General features: G+C 44.1%; 1 protein-coding gene across 1 annotated transcript in view; it reads left to right on the plus strand.

Annotated features, from left to right (window-relative positions):
* Window positions 1-6,178: 6,178 nt before the first annotated feature.
* The window catches only part of LOC140491887 (arylsulfatase I-like), a 56,373-nt gene continuing 40,493 nt past the window's right edge, over window positions 6,179-22,058 (plus strand). The window contains exon 1 of the mRNA XM_072590322.1: window positions 6,179-6,739. Within this exon, the coding sequence (XP_072446423.1) occupies window positions 6,432-6,739 (308 nt within the window). The 5' untranslated portion in view covers window positions 6,179-6,431. The remainder of the gene's footprint in view (window positions 6,740-22,058) is intronic.

The following is a 22,058-nucleotide window of genomic DNA, read 5'->3' on the forward strand; positions in this document are numbered from 1 at the left end:
GGAGTATTTGAGCTATAGGGAGAGGTTGAATGGGCTAGGGCTGTTTTCCCTGGAATGTTGGAGGCTGAGGGGTGACCTAATAGAGATTTACAAAATTATGAGGGGTATGGATAGGATAAATAGACAAAGTCTTTCCCTTGGGTTGGGGAGTCCAGAACTAGAGGGCATAGGTTTAGGGTGAGATGGGAAAGATATAAAAGAGACCTAAGGAGCAATCTTTTCACGCAGAGGGTGGAACGCGTATGGAATGAGCTGCCAGAGGAAGTGGTGGAGGCTGGTACAATTACAACATTTAAAAGGCATCTGGATGGGAATATGAATAGGAAGAGTTTGCAGGGATATGGGCCGAGTGCTGGCAGGTGGGACTAGATTGGGTTGGGTGATCTGTTTGGCATGGATGGGTTGGACCGAATGAGAGGCCAGTGCTGTGATCATCACACCAACCCCAGTTGCCATGTGTGCAACATTGGATTGGCTACGTGGCTGAGAGGGAATGTTTGATGGGAGCACCAATCCCTGCAAGTTCCCCTCCACGCCACCCACCAGCCTGATTTGGAAACATATAGGCAGCACATTGGCTCAGTGGCTAGCACTGCTGCCTCACAGCACCAGGGACCTGTGTTCAGTTTCAGCCTTGGGTGACTGTGTGTGTGTGGAGTTTGCACATTCTCCCCAAATCTGCATGGATTTCCTCTGGGTTCTCTGTTTTCTGCCCATGGTCCAAAGATGTGCAAGTTGGGTGAATTGGCAATGCTAAATTGCCCCAGAGTGTTCAGGGATGTGTAGATGAGGTGCATTAGTCAGGGGTAAATGTAGGGGAATAGGTTTGGGTGGGATGGTCTTTGGACTTGCTGGGCTGAAGGGCCTGTTTCCACTATGTAGGGATTCTTTTCAATATTATCTGTCCTTCAGTGTCACTGGGTCAAAATCTTGGAGGTCCCTCCCTAAGGATATTGTGGGTCTGCCTACAGCACATATAACTCAGCGGTTCAAGAAGGCAGCTCACCACCACTTTCTCTGGAGCTTAGCCAGCAATACCCGCATCCCGTGAGGGAGAAAATATATAGTTAAAATTGCACACAGGGTGCTTACTGAGTGTGTAACGTATGGTCTGTAAACTGGTGATTGTGGAATAAATGATGTAGCTTTCCATCATGCAGGACAATGCTTTACACCAGCTCTGTGTTAACCACCATGTCTTATGGCTCAGAATCCTCCACATTGGCTGCAGGGAAGCCTGAGGGCTGAGAAGGTGGATAGTTCTCTGGCCTCTGTTTTCCCTGATCCATTCGGACGGCATGGTGACTCAGTGGTTAGCACTGCTGCCTCACAGTGCCAGGGACCCGGGTTTGATTCCGTCTCAGGTGACTGTGTGGAGTTTGCACATTCTCTCCATGTCTGTGTGGATTTCCTCTGGGTGCTCTGGATTCCTCCCACAGTCCAAAAATGTGCAGGTTAGATGAATTGCCCATGCTAAATGCTCAAATGCTGTTTCTCAGCAACAAACCCAAACAAGCAGACAAAATATGTTCAGAAACCCTAGCCACTCTCTCCTACATCAAAGATATCTCGGAAATGACTGCCAGACTATTCAGACCCATTGGCATCATGGTCACCCACAAACCCACCAACACACTAAAACAGCAGCTAATGAACTTGAAAAACTCTATACAGATGAGCAAAACTAATGTTATTTACAAAGTACCGTGCAAGGACTGTAACAAACACTACATTGGACAAATAGGCAGAAAACTAGCCACCAGGATACATGAACATCAACTAGCCACAAAATGACATGACCCTCCCTCACTAGTATCCTTACATACAGATGAGGAAGGACACCACTTCAACTGGGACAACACATCCATCTTAGGACAAGCCAAATAAAGACATGCACAAGAATTCCTAGAAGCATGGCATTCCAACCAGAACTCTATCAACAAATACATCGCGTTAAACCCCCATCTACCACACCCTGAGAAAAAGAACAGGAAATGACATCACCGCAGGAAATGATGTCGCCAACCCAAAGAAACCCAAACATATAAATAGAAAGCAGGAATCATCAACAGTGCTTTGCCTGGAGACCCACTGAAGATGTTACCTAGTAGGATGACAAAATGTCTGGATTGAACCTTCCAGCTCAGCGAGCAAACCTACATCCAAAACCTCAACCTGAGCTACAAATCTTCTCAAAACTCACAAATACTAAATGCCCATAGTGTTCAGGTATGTCTAGGTTAGATGTATTAGTCAGGAGAAAAAGTAGAGTAATAGGATAGGGGAATGGGTCTGTTTGGGTTACTCTTTGAAGGATTGATGTGGACTTGTTGGGCTGAAGGGCCTGTTCCAAACTGTAGGGATTTTATGACAAAGCATCTTAATCAGAAAAGTCAGGAACACTGAACATGCCCAGAATATATAGACCAGCAGTTTCAAATAATAAGTTTATTTTATGGTGATACCACATGGAATTGGAACCCAAGTCTCTGGGGCTCCAAGTAAGATGTCACTCTCTAAGCCATCCTCTGTATGGATGTTTTTCTAATCAACTTTTTCAGACACGCTATTATACACCACAGGAGCAGGGAGATTAAAATTAAGGCCTCCTGAAACTCCACTAAAACTCAACAACCACCTGGTTAACACAGTCGATCCAACACCTTCAGCATTCCTTCCTTCCCCATCTGACATCACTAGCAGCAGTGTCCCATATCCAAGGTACATTGTAGCAACTCAACAAGGCTCCTTAGCCAACACCTTCCAAACCTCCGACCTCAACCATCTGAAAGGCTAAAGGCACAGATGTACGCAAATACCATGACTGACAAGTTGATCTCCCAGTCACACAGTATCCTGACTTGGAAATATATCACTGTTTCGTTCATCGCTGTCGGGTCAAAATCATGGAGCCTTCTCCCCAGTTGCAATATGGCTGTCCCTTTCCACCCAAAGACTGCACGGGTTCAAGGAGATAGTTCCTCACTGCCTGTCTTTGAAACAGAATTAAGGATGGGCAACAAATACTGTTTTAGATTAGATTAGATTCCCTACAGTGTGGGAACAGGCCCTTCGGCCCAATGAGTCCACACTGACCCTCCGAAGAGTAACCCACCCAGACCCAATTCCCTCTGACTAATGCACCTCACACTATGGGCAATTTAGCATGGCCAATTCACCTAACCTGCACATTTTTGGATTGTGGGAGGAAACCGGAGCATCCGGAGGAAACCCACACAGACACGGGGAGAACGTGCAAACTCCACACAGACAGTTGCCTGAGGCTGAAATTGAACCCGGGTTCCTGGCACTGTGAGGCAGCAGTGCTAACCACTGAGCCACCGTGCTCGTGCCAGTGACCCCTAAATCACATGGAACAAATACATAAAAACTCATGATTCAAAAATGTAGATGTTTGTTTTGAAGTTCAAGTACCTGGATCAACCTGAAGTGGTTTTGATTTGGAATATTGGCGATAAAACACCAACAGCACATAGAGACATGAGGACTTGACAGCTGTCAGAGGGGGAAAACCAGTTAAACTGGAAAATGGGACATACTGGTGTGACTTATATTGTATGCTTCACAGTCCAACCTATAGATTCATTGGATGTAGGTTTGCTTGCTGAGCTGGAAGGTTCGTTTTCTGATGTTTCATCACCATACTAGGTTACATCATCAGTGAGCCTCTGGATAAAGCTTCATTGGAGGCTGACTGATGATGTTACCTAGTATGGTGACGAAACATCTGAAAATGAACCTTCCAGCTCAGCGAGCAAACCTACATCCAGAACCTCAACCTGAACTTCAAATCTTCTCGTCAAGAGATTCATTCTCCAGTACTACTGGTTTCTTAGTGGTAAGATACTTGGAAAAGACATTGCATATCATGAGAATAACCAGAATTAGGGTTACAATTTTGAAATAAGACATTCTTGAGGATCAGGGAGATACATTCTTAAAAAAACAAAGGATTATTGGAGTATTCCTCCCCAGAACATGGTCCGATTCTCTTTTGAAAACCACAACTAAATCTAAGTCTAACGCCTGCACAGGAGTTGCATTCCAGATCCTAACCACTCACCAATTAGAGTGTGTTTCCTACATTACAGTGGTGGCCACAATTGTAGACAGTGCTCCCATAGAGGAAACTCAGCAGCTGATTTCTGCACAGGAAGCTCCCACAACTAGCAAAAGTCAAGGAAACTGTGGCTGCAATAAATTAGAAACAAAAACAGAAATTGCTGGAAGAGCCCAGCAGGTCTGGCAGCTTCTCTAGAGAGAAATCAGAGTTAAAGTTTCGGGTCAAGTGACCCTTCCTCAGCACTGATGCCAATTAGCAATTGGACAAATGACCACAAAAATAAAAAAATTTGGAAACACTGCAGATACTGAAAATCTAAAACCAACACAGAGAGTACACTGGAGGAACTGATCTGAAGAAGTGTTGTTGTGTCGCCATAGCCTTACCAGACCATAAGGGCTGCTCTCTCATTAGAGAGAAGTGACTAGTGGGGATTTGACCCAAGGGCCACCAGATCTCAGGGAGGGAAGAGGTTGAGAAGGAGAGTCTTTCATGGTAACCTCAAACTGGTGATGGGAATTGAACCCACACTGTTGGCATCCCACTACTCTGTAAACCAGCCATCCAGCCAACTGAACAGTCATACTGAAGTGGAAATGTTATCTCTGTTTTTCTCTCTCTACAAAGGTAAGGAATTAGATTGGACATGATCTACGTCAATAGATGTGAAGCTGGAAAAGCACAGCAGTTCAGACAGCATCCAAGGAGCAGGAAAGTCATTGTTTTGGGATGAGATCTTTGGGAGAGGTCCCAGGTTCAAATCCCAGATTAAGCCCCAATCTGTTACGAAGTGGAGGTCGACATCCCTCTGATAATTAAAACCGAAACACCCAGAGAATAGGATAGAATAGGATAGTAAGCTACCTGACTCAGGATTGGAGAACTGAATTGAAAGGTTTGGTGCAGCAGTATGAGGGCATATGTAGGAATTGTTAGGGTTGTTAGTAATTCTGTTAATTTGTTTACTGTTAGAGTTAAAAAAAAACAAATTGGCACTTATAAAGTGAGTATCAGGGATTCCTTTCATTTAACGTCTCCTTTATAATAGATTGGGGGTGAGAGGTAGGCTATACCACTTGTCACACTGCTTTGAACAGATTGTGAGATGAGGTGCTCCTTTCTGGGTGTTTCAGTTTTAATTATCGGATGCTGTCTGACCTGCTGTGCTTTTCCAGCTTTACACCTATTAACTCCAGCTTCCAGCATCTGCATTCCTAACTGTCTCCACGGCCATAATCGATGTGGAATGGCAGAGCAGGATCGAGGGGCTGGTTGATTTGACGAATTTATCACTGTTAAAAATCACACAACACCAGGTTATAGTCCAAACATCAGGTTATAGTCCAACAAGTTTATTTGGAAGCATTACTCCTTTGGGGCAGCACGGTGACTCAGTGGTTAGCACTGTTGCCTCACAGCACCAGGGACCCAGGTTTGATTCCAGCCTCGGGTGACTGTCTGTGTGGGGTGTTCACATTCTCCCCGTGTCTGCGTGGGTTTCCTCTGGGTGCTCTGGTTTCCTCCCACACTCCAAAGATGTGCAGGCCAGGTGAACTGGCCATGTTAAATTGCCCACAGTGTTAGGTGCATTAGTCAGAGGGAAATGGGTCTGGGTGGGTTATTCCTTGGAGGGTCGGTGTGGACTTGTTGGGCTGAAGGGGAATCTAATCTTATCAGGTAACTGTGGAGCAGGATTGTTCAACATATCCTATCAGTTGATCTTTTGCCATAAGTTCTCTGTCTTATGACCCTGCTTCACAAGCACCTGATGAAGGAGCAGCGCTCTGGAACCATTCTTCCAAACACAGTAAACCTGTTGGACCATAACCTGGTGTTGTGTGATGTTTAACTTTGCCTGCCCCAGTCCAACACGGGTTCCTCCAGGACATGAATTTATCACCAACAGGGTTGACACAGCTGAACGTGAGCAGTGCTGCCCTGGGAGGTGAATGAATGAATGAATGGCCGACACTGACTGACAGCTCAACCGCTCAATACGAAAGGAGATAGCCAGTGCCCGCCCATGCCCTTGAGCCAACGAGAGAGGAGAGGGCAGGGACCAGGGGAATAAGGCGGGTTGCAGAAGTAGTGGGTAGGCAGTCTGTAGTGCAATTTAACAGTGGGCTCTAATAGCTGAGCTAGCATTGGGTTAGCTCCAGCCTCTTTGCTACCGAGAAAGTTTGAAGCAAGCCAGTTCCCTTTTTTAAAAAAAAACTTTGGTTAAGGGAAGTCGGAAAAGTTTGTTAAAAACTTTTTTTTTCTCTCTGTTGTGTTGAAAGTTTTTTGCCCTAGCTGTGATGTTTGGATTGTGAGTGGAGGGAGGGAGGGAGGTGGGGTGTGGGAAGCTATGGCTGTATACACTCTGACCGGCTTCTCCCTGGTTAGTTTATTGTCTTTCGGTTATCTGTCCTGGGATTGGATGAAGCCGGGTTTAACCGGGAAGAAAGTGCCCCCTCTGGGGAGGGGCAGTGCCAGGGCGAAACCTCACATCGTCTTCATCCTGGCGGATGACCAGGGTTTCCATGATATCGGGTACCACAACTCGGACATCCACACTCCGACCATGGACAGGCTGGCGGCCGAGGGGGTGAGACTAGAGAATTACTACATCCAACCCATTTGTACCCCGTCCAGGAGTCAGCTCATCACTGGGAGGTGAGTTCACCGCGTTCCTCTGATTCCCTCCCCCTTCTCCGCGCTAGCGAGATTTTAAAGATTTGTGAGGCTCACCACCCCCACCCCGCAACTCCAACAGCGGCCGTTCGGCCAGGCGTGTCTGTGCTGGCCCTCTGCAAGGGCAGGGCACCGCTACTCGCCTCTGTCCGTGCACGTAGTGGTGTACAGAAAAGGCCGTGAGACAGGCGCTCATCATACAAATCGTACCGTCCCTACAGTGCAAAAGGAGGCCATTCAGCCTATCGAGTCTGCGCCGACTCTCCAAGGAGCATTCCCAAGGCTAACCCACCTAGCCTGCGCATCCCTAGGGTGCAATGGGGGGCAAGTTAGCATAGCCAATCCACCGTAATCTGTTTTATCTTTTGGGTTGCCTGGTGGCTCAGTGGTTAGAGCTGCAGTCTCTAATCACTGGGTTCAATTCCAGCATCAGGCGACTGTCTCTTTGTGGGGTTTGCACATTCTCCCTGTGTCTGTGTGGGTTTCCTCCCACACTCCAAAGACCTGCAGGTTAAGTGGATTGGGTGTGGGAAATGTGTTGCTGGAAAAGCGCAGCAGGTCCTCAGGCAGCATCCAAGGAGCAGGAGAATTGGTGTTTCGGGCATGAGCCCTTCTTCAGAAATGCCCAAAACGTCGACTCTCCTGCTCCTTGGATGCTGCCTGACCTGCTGCGCTTTTCCAGCAACACATTTTCAGCTCTGATCTCCAGCATCTGCAGTCCTCACTTTCTCCTGGGTGTGGGAAATGCAGGGTTACAAGGGATAGTGTAGGTCTGGGTAGGATGGTCTTTGGAGGGTTGGAGCAGATGCAGTGGGCTGAATGGCCTCTTTCCCCCTCTGTGGGGATTCTCTGATTCTGGGGAATAGAACCAGTGCAGCCATGATGGAGCAAATGGCCACTTTCCTTCTGTAACAGAAAATGGACTGATTCCCTTTTGCAAATCCACTCCCACTGCATTCCCAGGCAGTGTGTTCCTGATCCTAACCACTCACTGCTCAGAGTGCATTTGTTACATTACACTGAGGTTCAGGAGTGTAGACAGTGCTCCTGTGTAGGAAACTTGGCAGCCAATTTTTACACTGCAAGATCCCACAGTCAGCAATTGGACTATTGACCAGATCAATTTAAAAAAAAAACAGGGAATACTCAGTCAAGTTAGGCAGCCTCTGTGCCCAGGTGAGACGAGTTAAATGCTTTAGGTGATTAATTGATCGACCGATCTTTCTTTGCTCTGAGAGAATTACGGGAGAGCCCAGGATTCAGCTTGACTTTGAGTGGTGAAACTGACTCGATGGGCTGAATGGTCTGCTCCAGCTGCTATTTCTGGTGAGATTTGATAGAGCTGTTCAAACTCCTGAAGGGTCCAGACAATGTAGGGGGAAAACTGTTACTGTTAACAGAATCATTGAGAAGCAGGGGACATTCATTTAACATGATTGGTGAAAGAGTCAAAGATGAAATGAAGAAACAATTTGTTTCATGCTGCATGATATGGAATTAAGATCAGGCACTTCCTGAAAGACTTTTGAAATGGAATTGTGAAAGTGAGGGAACAAAACTTTTATAGGGCTACAGGAAGAAGGTGGGACTCAGAGTCCCTCCTGCTGACAGAGAGCCAGCATGTGTGATAGGCTGAATGGCCTCGTTCTGTGCTGTGAATACTCTGTAAATCACTGATTCTGCAATCATGTAATCTACTTTTATTAGTGATTGTGATAATTTGGAAAGATAAAGGGTGTCCCAAGATGCTGGGGTGGGGAAGTGCACCCCTCGTCATTGCTCTGCCCATGATCTTTAAATTAGGAGATTTTTGGATCTCTTCCATCTACCCTGGAAAGTAGATGGAGTAATATCTAATTGTAGCACCTCGGGTAATGCAGCACTGCACTGGGAGCAACAAGCTGGATTTTCTGCTTAAATATCTGGTCTGAGACTCGATACTCAATGTGCTCATCAGAAAGCCAAGGATAAAGCAGTTTAAAAAGGGAAAATATTTTAAATGGAATAAAAAATATTTTGTACATTGTATAAATATTGCTAAATTTAATCTGTTACTTGCCAATGTTTCTCATTATAAATTCCTATAAATATCATACAGTATATTCCTATAAGTGAATTTTTTAGACTACCTTTTTTTAAGGTTAAATGTTTGGGGTTGACTATTAAATAGATCTTACATTTTGAGGGGCTGAAATTCATGCTACAGTCCAAAATACTGCACTTTTAGCAGAAGCCTGATTGATCGCTAAACAAATAAAGAAAAAATACAATGAATTATGGTAATTACTGGATAAAGACAATAGAAACAAAAATGAATTAGAAGCTTTTGTTTATACATACAAAAAGTGAAGTAGAAATGTTATATGGCTTTAAATCACCATTACACAGTACAACTTAAATTAAACATGTTAAATAGAAAACGTCATTAAAATCTTGCAAAATCACACTGTTCAACATCTTCAGCACTGAATAAAGCTTCATAATTATCAGGATGAATTAATCATCTTATGGCTCATCTTTGCTGTCTGTAGTTATGGTAACATATCATCCACTTCTATGATGTGGAGGAGCCAGTGTTGGACTGGGGTGGACAAGGTTTAAAAATCACACACCACCAGGTTAGAGTCCAACAGCTTTATTTGGAAGTACAAGCTTTTGGAGCACTGCTCCTTCATCAGGTAGCTGTTGAACTATAACCTGGTATTGTGATTTTTTGTTTAAACTTCGATGTTATCCCAACAATAATTGTCCTTTGTACCATTCAATCTATTTGAAATTCCACATTTCTTGAATGATTTGGAAATGGTGTCAGCTTTTGTCTCCCTTCTGTGAATCAAGGATCCATTCACAGGTCAGTGGCAATGATGGAGCCCTTTCTTGTATGTTTTTTTTTCCTCCATCCCACCTCTAGTTATTCCACTTCATTCTCATCATGTGCTTAACCGCTGCCTTGATACCAGCATCAATTGGTAAATCTGCTGTGAATTATAGCTACATTGGTGTTATGTGGTCGAATGTTAGCAATAACATTCTTCACCAGATGCGATCTAAACTGATCACAGATGAGCAAACTCCTTTTCCTTGCATATTCCACCACATTGTAAATTCCAAACTTTGTTTATCCATTTTCTACATCTACCTTCATCCATCTAGCCTTATGGATGACAATTTCTTTTTGAAATTTCTCCTTTGGCAAAGTTTTAACTTCGTGCCTTCAGCCATACAAGAGAGAATTAAATTTAAAGCTACTTTTCTCATGACCAATGGTTCTCCTCACCAATACTGTTTTCTTTCCTCCTCTTTGGTTCATAGTCCCACTCTCGACGTGTCAAGAGAAATAGACGTTTCGTCCATGTTTCCAATGCATGATAACTTGTAGCCTTCCTTCTGCTGATTTCTGATTACAAACTGGTGAATTTGTAAAAGTTTATCTTCACGTTCAGCAGGCAGTGTTTGTGCAATCCTGCATCTTTGCCAAAATGCTAAGTCATGCCTTCTCATGAAACCTGTGTACCATCCAGCATTTGCCTTAAAATCCGAAATTCCACCCTCCTTTGATTTGTTTGGTGCGTGGATTCGGATGGCTTCATGACTAATACAATTTTCACGTACCCACTCAGCAACCTTTTCTTCCGATTGTGGCCATTTGTTGGGTTTATCTCTGTTGGCACACTGTCTGACCTTCATTCGATATCTTTCTCCAGTCTCTCCAGTTTCTCCGAAGCCCAAAATTCTCTTACTGCTACACAGTTATGTCTTCTCTGCAACTTCAGTAACTTTCTGTTTTAATGCTGCTGTATATTTCTTTTTCTCGAGAGCATTTTTACACAAAACGAAGAAATTTCAAAACCTCGACTGAATTCCATGAGAATGGTTGTCACCTGACTCTTTCACACTGGAATTGGTATGAATTGTACATCAAATCACATAATAGCACAAATTCATTTCCTCACCGTAACATTTATGTACAGGATTATACCTTGACGCAGATAACAGATCAACATTTCTGAGAAGAACTAGGGTTGACTTTTACACTGGACATATGGAAAATTCCAGATTTTTGACCAAAAGTAGGGGGTCAACTTTTACCTGAGTATGTATGGTATTCTGGCAAGATCTAGTATGGAACTTCTCAAGGTGTAGTTGTGCAGACTGTGAAAAAAATCTACAGTCTGACCAGTTCATTATAAATATGGATGCAGGCATTTGTAGTAGAAATCTATATGAAAATAAGCAAATAGAGCTGACTTGTGCAAACCGTTCAGTTATTCCCAATGAACACCACAATGTTGTAGGTCAATTGAGAGATGTATGTGAATAATTTTGTCTGGCTATCTCCCATCTTTTCCGTTCATAAGTTCCACAATTCACTTTTACCATGTAAACCTCCCACATTGTAATTGCATCTTTCCTCCACTGGAGACACTGCAATACCACCAGTGGCAGTAAACGGCAACTACAATGTGACTGGTGTGGGCAGTCCCCAGGTTGCAAGTGGGTTCTATTCTTGAGTCCATTCATGAGTTGACTTGTAAACAGATTGCAGCACAATGTAAAGCAGCTATTTGTAAATACAGGAAATGGTCATATGTTGGATCTTTAAAATTCCACTCTATGGGAATGCATTCATTAAAAAGAAGCATTCAAAGTCAGACACTCATAAATCAGGGACCCTCTGTACACAGATAATTCCCACTATAAGTATGACCATAGGTTCTTATGATACAATAGGCACAGCAGATTCCACAGCATCCGAGGAGCAAGAGAATCAACATTTCAGGCAGGAACCTTCTTCAGTCAGAGAGTCATAGAGATGTACAGCATGGAAACAGACCCTTCGGTCCAACCCAATCTAGTCCCACCTGCCAGCACCCGGCCCATATCCCTCCAAACTCTTCCTATTCAGATACCCATCCAAATGCCTCTTAAATGTTGCAATTGTACCAGCCTCCACCACTTCCTCTGGCAGGTCATTCCATACACGTATCACTCTCTGCATGAAAAGGTTGCCCCTTAGGTCTCTTTTATATCTTTCCGCTCTCACCCTAAACCTATGCCCTCTTGTTCTGGACTCCCCACCCCAGGGAAAAGACTTTGACTGTTTATTCTATACATGCCCCTCATAATTTTATAAACCTTTATAAGGTCACCCCTCAGCCTCCAACATTCCAGGGAAAACAGCCCCAGCCTGTTCAGCCTCTCCCTGTAGCTCAGATCCACCAACCCTGGCAACATCCTTGTAAATCTTTTCTGAACCCTTTCAAGTTTCACAACATCTTTCCGATAGGAAGGAGACCAGAATTGCATGCAATATTCCAACAGTGGCCTAACCAGTGTCCTGTCCAGCCACAACATGACCTCCCAACTCCTGTACTCAATACTCTGACCAATAAAGGAAAGCATACCAAATGCCTTCTTCACTATTCTATCTACCTCCGACTCCACTTTCAAGGAGCTATGAACCTGCACTCCAAGGTCTTTTTGTTCAGCAACACTCCCTAGGACCTTACCATTAAGTGAACAAGTCCTGCTAAAATTTGCTTTCTCAAAATGCAGCACCTCAAATTTACCTAAATTAAACTTCATCTGCCCCTCCTCAGCCCATTGACCCATCTGATCAAGATCCAGTTGTAATCCAGTTTACAGTTTGGATTCCTTATCAAAGGGAAGATATTACAATTACAACTCACTGGAAACACATGCTTTTGCCTGTATATCATAGTCTAGGCCTATGGATAACGATAGCAGAGATTCTGACATAGGGCTGACCAGGCATCTCTCTCCTTCTTGGTAAAAACAATGACTGCAGATGCTGGAAACCAGATTCTGGGGCAGAGTGGTGCTGGAAAAGCACAGCAGTTCAGGCAGCATCCGAGGAGAAGTAAAATCGACGTTTCGGGCAAAAGCCCTTCATCAGGAATACAGTTGCCTGAACTGCTGTGCTTTTCCAGCACCACTCTACCCCATCTCTCTCACTCTTCCTGTTATTGGTGTGTATCGCCAATGGGAGCCGAGCTGCTAGCTCAATCAGAAGCACCGAATTAATGGCTGCATAGAACCAACAATCCTCTTCCTTTGTTTCCAATTTTGTTATGTGGGTCACTCTTTTGGACTGCACCCTGGTCATTATTTTGTGCTGCATCCCCATTTGGGTGCATTGACCAATCTCTCTTCTACACACTGTGTGCTTACACTGGTACACCCAGGCATCCTACTAATTATAGTCCCCAGCCTTCAACCACCAAATCCACAAAACACCTATAGAAATTCTCTCACTATACTCCGTCTATTTGGTCAGGTTATGAACAGACCTTCCTCAGCCCTCAAGGCCTGGAGTGGGACTTGAAACTGGAGTTCTGACTTTGCCAGGCAGCTTCTACCCACTGCACTAAAAAACTTCCCACAGGGAAGGGGACACGCACATTCAGGAGAACATTCCTGAAGCAATAGATTGATTGCCAGATGACCGTACTGTCCAGTATTGAGCATTCACACAAGACTATTGTGGACACAGAAATCTTTCAAACAATTTAAAAAGTAATGTATGACGTTAAACTGGGGCTTTCCCCACACCTTCAGAAGCACAAAGTGAGTAAAGCTCATGAAATATATAAGATTCATAAAAGAACTGACAAGATCGCTGTTGAGAAGCTGTTTTCCCCTCCAAGGCTCCCAGTCACAGAAGCATTTGGGATGAAGATGGGGAGACAGTTGTTCACTTAAGGAGTTGCAGATCTTTGAATTTCTCTACCCCAGACAGCTGTAGATTCTCAGGCAGGAGAGGGACCAATAAATGCTACGGAACTCGAGGGATAGGAGGATCAGATGGGTAAATGGGATTGAGAAAGATCAGTTGTGATCTCTCTGAATGATGTAGCCTACTCCTTGTCCATATGTTTTAATTTATACTTCCATTAATATTTATCATCAGGCTTGTTCTGAAGACAAGCCACTGGACTTGAAAGTTAACTGTCTTCTCCCCACAGACACTGCCAGACCTGCTGAGTCACTCCAGCAAGTTCTATTTTATTTGTTTCAGATCTCTAGCATTCCCTGGTCTTTGGTTTTACCAGGTCAGTTATTAGACAGCTCCTCGGGTAGAAGAGTTGAAGCTTCTACCAGATTGGAATTAAGAACCTCTTCTATGCTTTAAATAAATAACTGCACTATTTTCTTAATAATTTGATATTAAAAAGTAGCTTAATTTATGTTTTTCTTAATTTACTATAATATTAAAGTCATAGGAGGTGCACAGCACAGAAGTATGTCCTTCAGTCCAACTCCTCCATGCCAACGGTTAGCACTGCTGCCTCACAGAGCCAAGGACCCAGGGTCAATTCCAGCCTTGGGCAACAGTGTGTGGAATTTGCACATTCTACCTGTGTCTGCATGGGTTTCCTCCCACACTCCAAAGATGTGCAGGTTAGGTGGATTGGCTATGCTAAATTGCCCATCGTGCTAGGTGCATTAGTCAGGGGGAATGGGTCTGGGTGGGTTACTCTTCAGAGGGTCAGTATGGACTTGTTGGGCCGAAGGACCTGTTTCCACACTGTTGGGAATCTATTCTAATCAACCAGATACCCTAAATTAATCTAGGTCTCATTTGCCAGCATTTGTCCCATATCCCTCGAAACCCTATTATTCATTAATTTATGGATGTGGACATTGGTGTCCAGGCCAGTATTATTGCCCATCCCTAATTGTGCAGAGGACAATTCAGCGTCAACCGCATTGCTTTGGGTCTGGAGCCACATGTAGGACAAATCAGTTAAGAGCGGCAGATTTCATTAGTGAACTAGATGGGTTTTTCCCCCTAACAATTACATGGTTTCACAGTCATTATTAAATGTTTAATCCCAAGTTTTTTATTTAAAAAATTGAATTCAAATTCCACCACCTGCCATAGCAGGATATGAACACAGGACATTACCAGAGCTCTCTGGGTTAATAACAAAGTCAGAAATTGTTGGGAAAGCTCAGCCTTCTTCAGTGGACCAGAAACCTGTAACCTGCTTTCTCCCCACAGATGTTGCCTGACCTGCTGAGTTTTTCCAGCAACCGCAACTGTTTGGGTATGGTTTTTCCCCCTTCTGGATGAATAGTCTAGTGATAATACCACTGGGTCATCACCTCCCACTATGGTGATGGTGGTCTTAACAGTGATAGGTTCAGAGGTCAAATTAATGATCGGGTAACCACTAGCCCAAAGAGTAGATATATTTTAATCCCTAGTTTGAAGGTATATACTATAATTTCATATTGTATCACAAGAGACAATGGGGACTGCAGATGTTGGGGAAATCAGAGTTGATGAAGTGTGGCACTGGAAAAGGCACAGCAGGCCAGGCAGCATCACAGGAGCGGGAGAGTTGATGTTTTGGGCAGGACTGATTAGCAAAGTTAGATCTCACGGAATACAGGGAGAACTAGCTATTTGGATACAGAACTGGCTCAAAGGTAGAAGACAGAGGGTTGTTTTTCAGACTGGAGGCCTGTGACCAGTGGAGTGCCACAAGGATCGGTGCTGGGTCCTCTACTTTTTTGTCATTTACATAAATGATTTGGATGAGAGCATAAGAGGTATGGTTAATAGGTTTGCAGATGACACCAAAATTGGAGGTGTAGTGGACAGCGAAGAGGGTTACCTCAGGTTACAACAGGATTTGGACCAGATGGGTCAATGGGCTGAGGAGGGGCAGATGAAGTTTAATTTAGATAAATGCAGATGAATCAGTGGAGAAGTAAACTGAATTAAAGAGGTTACAAAGAAGTAAACAGCCCCGACCATCTGGAAGGGCTAGGGCAGCAGATGTGTCAAAATCCTGGAACTCTTTTTTCCCCCCCCCCCCGCCCCCAATCCTGTCAAAATTGTGGGTCTACCTATAGCTTGCGGTTTGCAGTGGTTTAAGAAGGTAGCTCACTACCCCCTTCTCGGGGGCAATTGGGGGCAACAGATGTTGGCAAAGCCTGTGGGGCCAACATGAAGAGAACACTAAACAAGACACGTAGAGTGACTGGGCAACTGAGAGGCTGGATAAGATTGGATTCCTTTTCACTGGAGCGATAGGAGGTTGAAGGGTGACTTCATAGAGGATTAAAAAGTCATGAGGGACATAGATGTGGTCCTTTCCCCAGGGGAGGGGAGTTCAAAACTAGAAGGCAAGTTTTTAAAGTGAGAGGAGAAAGATTTTAAAAGGGCCTGAGGGCAACTTCTTCCACAAACAGCATGGCTCACATGTGGAATGGTGGTGCTGGAAGAGCACAGCAGTTCAGGCAGCATCCAACGAGCAGCGAAATCGACGTTTCGGGCAAAAGCCCTTCATCAGGAATAAAGGCAGTGAGCCTGAAGCGTGGAGAGATAAGCTAGAGGGATCTCTAGCTCTAGCTTATCTCTCCATGCTTCAGGCTCACTGCCTTTATTCCTGATGAAGGGCTTTTGCCCGAAACGTCGATTTCGCTGCTCGTTGGATGCTGCCTGAACTGCTGTGCTCTTCCAGCACCACTAATCCAGTATTTGGTTTTCAGCATCTGCAGTCATTGTTTTTACCTCACATGTGGAATGATCTGCCAGAGGAAGTGGTAGATATAACACTTAAAAGACATTAGTACAGGAACATGAATAAGAGAGATTTAGAGGGATACAGGCCAAATGCAGGGAAGTGGGACTAGTTTAGTTTGGGAAACGTGTTCAGCATGGATTGAAGGGTCTGTTTCCATGCTGTAAGACTCTGTTAAATGGAATATAACAGAGAGTTATATTCTCTGGGGAGTGTGAAGTTCTCCAACTGGGTAAGGAAGTTAAAAGGGAAAGAACATACTTTTTCACGCTGACTCGGAAATGTTGATATTCAATGGTTTTCCGTACATAAACCACAGAAAGTGCAGGTACAGTAAGTAATTAAGAAAAATAACATTCAAATCTTTATCACAAAGTGATAGTGGTTTATAAAGACAAAGAAACCTTATTGAAACAACATGCAACTTTGGTGGACTTGCACCTCACAGTCAGAGATGTACAGCATGGAAACAGACCCTTCAGTTCAACTTGTCCATGCTGACCAGATATCTCAACCTAATCTCGTCCCACCTGCCAGCACCCAGCCCTCCAAACCCTTCCTATTCATGTAGCCGAACAGATGCCTTTTAAATGTTGCAATTGTACCAGCCTCCATCACATCCCCTGGCAGCTCATTCCATACACGTACCACCCTCTGCGTGAAAAAGCTGCCCCTTAGGTCTCTTTTATATCTTTCCCCTCTCACCCTAAACCTATGCCCTCTAGTTCTGGACTCCCCCACCCCGGGTAAAAGACTTTGTCTATTTATCCTATCCATGCCCCTCATGATTTTGTAAACCTCTATAAGGTCACCCCTCAGCCTCCGACACTCCAGGGAAAATAGCCCCAGCCTGTTCAGCCTCTCCCTGTAGCTCAGATCCTCCAACCCTGGCAACATCCTTGTAAATCTTTTCTGAACCCTTTCAAGTTTCACAACATCCTTCCGTTAGTAAGGAGACTAGAAATGCATGCAATATTCCAACAGTTGCCTAACCAAAGTCAGCTGCAACATGACCTCCCAACTCCGATACTCAATTCCTTGACCAAAAAAGGAAAGCATACCAAATGCCTTCTTCACTATCCTATCTACCTGCGACTCCACTTTCAAGGAACCATGAACCTGCACGCAGAGGTCTCTCGGTTCAGCAACACTCCTCAGGACCTTGCTGTTAAGTACGTCCAGCTAAGATATGCTTTCCCTAAATGCAGCACCTTGCATTTATCTAAATTAAACTCTAGCTGCTCCTCCTCAGTCTATTGGCCCATCTGATCAAGATCCCGTTGTAATCTGAGGCAGCACGGTAGCAGAGTGGTTAGCACTTCTGCCTCACAGCGCCAGAGACCTGGGTTCAATTCCCGCCTCAGGTGACTGTCTGTGTGGAGTTTGCACGTTCTCCCCGTGTCTGCGTGGATTTCCTCCGGGTGCTCCAGTTTCCTCCCACAGTCTAAAAATGTGCAGGTTAGGTGAATTGGCCAAGTTAAATTGCCCATAGTGTTAGGTAAGGGGTAAATGTAGGGGTATGGGTGGGTTGCGCTTCGGCAGGGCGGTGTGGACTTGTTGGGCCGAAGGGCCTGTTTCCACACTGTAAGTAATCTAATCTAATCTAATCTAATACAGCGCAGAACAGGCCTTATGGCTCTCAATGTTGCGCCGACCTGTGAACTATTCTCAGTTCGTCCCCCTACACTATCCCATCATCATCCATGTGCTTATCTAAGGATTGTTTAAATCTCCCTAATGTGGCTGAGTTGACTACATTAGCAGGGAGGGCATTCCACGCCCTTACCACTCTGAGTAAAGAACCTGCCTCTGACATCTGTCTTAAATCTATCACGCCTCAATTTGTAGTTATGCCCCCTCGTACAAGCTGACGTCATTATCCTAGAAAAAAGTCTTTCTCTGTCTACCCTATCTAATCCTCTGATCATCTTGTATGTCTCTATCAAATCCCCACCTTAGCCGCCATCTTTCCAATGAGAACAGACCCAAGTCCCTCAGCCTTTCCTCTTAAGACCTTCCCTCCAGACCAGGCAACATCCTGGTAAATCTCCTCTGCACCTTTTCCAATGCTTCCACATCCTTCTGTAATGGGGCGACCAGAACTGTATACAATATTCCAAATGTGGCCACACCAGTGTTTTGTATCGTTGCAGCATGATATTGCAACTCCGGAACTCAATCCCTCTACAAATGAAACCTAATATGCCATATGCCGCCTTAACAGCACTATCAACCTGTCAGCAACTTTCAGGAATCTATGTACATGGACTCCAAGATCCCTCTGCACATCCACACTACCAAGAATCTTTCTATTGACCCAGTACTCTGCCATCCTGTTATTCTTCCCAAAGTGCATCACCTCACATTTAGCTGCATTGAACTCCATTTGCCACCTCTCAGTCCAATTCTGCAGTTTATCCAAGTTTCCCTGCAACCTGGAACATTCGTCCAAACCGTCCTCTACTCCACCGACTTTACTTTTGTCTGCAATTTTAGATTAGATTAGATTAGATTACTTAGATTACTTACAGTGTGGAAACAGGCCCTTCGGCCCAACAAGTCCACACCGCCCCGCCGAAGCGCAACCCACCCATACCCCTACATTTACCCCCTACCTAACACTACGGGCAATTTAGCATGGCCAATTCACCTGACCTGCACATCTTTGGACTAATCTATCCACCTATGTCTGTGTCTTTGTCATTTATAAAAATGACAAACTGCAGTGGCCCCAAAACAGATCCTTGTGGCACACTAGTAACTGGACTCCAGACTGAATATTTTCCATCAACCACCACTTGCTGCCTTTTTTCAGAAAGCCAGTTTCTAATCCAAACTAATCTAAGTCACCTTCAATTCCATGCCTCTGCATTTTCTCCATCAGCCTACCATGTGGAACCTTACCAAAGGCTTTACTGAAGTCCATATACCACGTCAACTGCCCTACCCTCATCTACATGCTTGGTCACCTTCTCAAAAAACTCAGTGAGGTTTGTGAGACACGACCTGCCCTTGACAAAACCACGTTAACTATCTGAAATCAAATTGTAGCTTGCTAGATGATAAATCTTATAATCATTTCCAAAACCTTTCCTACAACAGAAGTAAGGCTCACTGATCTATAATTACCTCCTTTGCTGTCCACTACACCTCCAATTTTGGTGTTATCTGCAAACTAACAAATATACCTCCTATGTTCACATCCAAATCATTTATATAAATCCAAGTGTTACAAACAAGTGAAATGGTTTGATAATATTAATAAAAAATCCATTTGGAATCGTTTAAGGCATCATTCTTATGCATGATGGGTAAATTGTATGGTATTTCTGGATTGCCTAGATCCAATGTCCAATTCTTGTTCAGCATTAAACTTTTTGGAAGAATAGTTCTACTCAAGGCACTGAATCATTTAAAATCTGACCTTGACAAAAACATCTCAAATAAGACTCTCCGAGGAGCAGAGGAGATTACAAAGAGATTTGTTGGAGCTTCCTAACCGCTCAATGGGGTTCTCACAAGGCAAAGATGGAGAAATTGCATTTCCAGAGACAGGAGGATCAGTAATTAAAGATACAGATTGAAGATATTTTGTACAGGGAAATGAGATGAATACTTTTCACACAATGTATTCCAGAATAGCATAAATCATTGTCGGTGGAAGCAGTTTCAAGAATAACTTTCAAAAGGGAAATTGGATAAATATTTGAAAGACGATTAGAGAAGATCAATTGGAAAAGCCAGCAAAGCCGCATTTGGCCGAAAGACCTCCCTTTTTTGATACCTCTATGATACAGAGAGAAATTCTGGAGTGCCTGAGGAACAATTTGGTTTTGTTATCAAATTTTTAAAATTCAATGAATTTAAAGAAATGTGTTTTATTTATCTGGTGGTGCTGCATCTGAAAAGAGGATTGGGAAGATTTCAGGGTGCTTCATCCACTGTTACTGCTTTTTCGATCTGGTTTGACATCATCCCTTAGTTATTATTAACCACAAATGTGCAGTAACCTGAGGTGCTTCAATATTGCAGTCCAGAGGCAAGTGACAGGGTCTGTAGTTGCATGAAGCTCATCAACTGTGGCTCAGGGAGAAACCGAAGTTCAGGGGAGGATTCAAGCCCCAGTATGGAGAGTCCTGCACAAAGTCATGGATAGTTCCCAAAAACTGCAAAGTTTGCTCTTTTGATGCCACATGATCCAAACTGTTTCATTCCTTTCTTCTTTGTAGAAGATGATAAGCTTCCTTGGCCATTTTAAAGGATAGTCAACCACATTGTTGTGGAGTCACCTATAGACCAGATGGGACCTTGAGAACTATGTTTTTTGTCCCCTTGTTTACTGATGAAAGCTGCTGCAAACTTATTTCATCTTAGATAGTGGTCACAGTCAGATATTAACCATCCTAGAGATTAAAATGGTCATTTTTGCACTTATGACAATCTGTGAAAACTGGGGACCTGATTTCCAGGGCACTCTACCCATGATGATCATCACACTGAACAGGGAGACAAATTGTGTGGGGCCATTTTGGGACCCACTGACTTGCAAGAAAACCCCTTAAACACTAAAGCTTTCAAAGGCTGTATTTTCACAGTGTGTTTGTCAGTGTGTCCATTATTGTTTTGCCAGAAGTGTCATGCAAATAAACCGAGCGGAGATTTACACCCTCCCTGTTCTCACATCTTAGCTCTCACAGCCGTAGTTAAATTAACAAGGTAAAAACAATGACTGCAGATGCTGAAAACCAAATACTGGATTAGTGGTGCTGGAAGAGCACAGCAGTTCAGGCAGCATCCAACGAGCAGCGAAATCGACGTTTCGGGCAAAAGCCCTTCATCAGGAATCTATGCTCTCTCATAAGTGGGAATGATCCCATTGAAAAAAGGGTAAGGGAGCTTCCCCTGGTGTTGCAGACAATATCTATTGTAGGATTTTAAGGTGCACAGGGATCTGGGTGTTCTGGTCAACAACTCAAAAAAAAAGGTTAATTTACAGGTACAGCATGTAATCAAGAAGGGTAGTTGGATGTTATCCTTTATGAGAGGAACTGAACATAACATCCTTAATTTTATGCTCCAGGGCACTGGTGAGACTCCATATCGAGTACTGTGTACAGTTTTGGTCTCCTTAATTAAGGAAGGAAGTAGCTGCATTGGAGGCAGTTCTGAGGGGGTTTACTGGAGTGATACCTGGAATGAATGGGTTGTCTTCTGAGGAGAAGTCAGATAAACTGAGCTTATTTCTAGAAGATTGAGGGGCGATTTGATTGAAATGTATAAGATCCTGAATGGTCTTGACCAGGTAGATGGGGAAAAGATATTTCCTCTTGTGGGTGAATCAAGAACGTTTTTACTCAAAGTTAGTGGCTGCCCTTTAGGAATAGCGAGGAGGAGAATGTTTTCTGAGTGTTGTGCGACTATGGAACCCTCTGTCTCAGAAGGTGATGGAGGCACGGTCATTTTTTAAATTCATTTGTGGGACATGGGTGTCGCTGGCTGAGTCAGATGTATTGCCTGCCCTTCGGTGCCCCTTGAGAAGGTGGTGGTGAGCTGCCTTCTTGAATTGCTGCAATCCATCTTCCAGGTAGACACTCACTGCCCTTTGAGAGGCAGTTTCAGGATGTCAATCCAGCGACAGTGGGGAAAAAATGGTGATATATTTATCCAAGTCAGGATGGTAAGTGGCTTGGAGAGGAACTTGCAGGGGCTGGTGTTCCCATGTACCTGTTGCCCTTGTCCATCTA

Source organism: Chiloscyllium punctatum, chromosome 20 (genome assembly GCF_047496795.1).
Source record: "Chiloscyllium punctatum isolate Juve2018m chromosome 20, sChiPun1.3, whole genome shotgun sequence".
Lineage (NCBI taxonomy): Eukaryota > Metazoa > Chordata > Chondrichthyes > Orectolobiformes > Hemiscylliidae > Chiloscyllium > Chiloscyllium punctatum.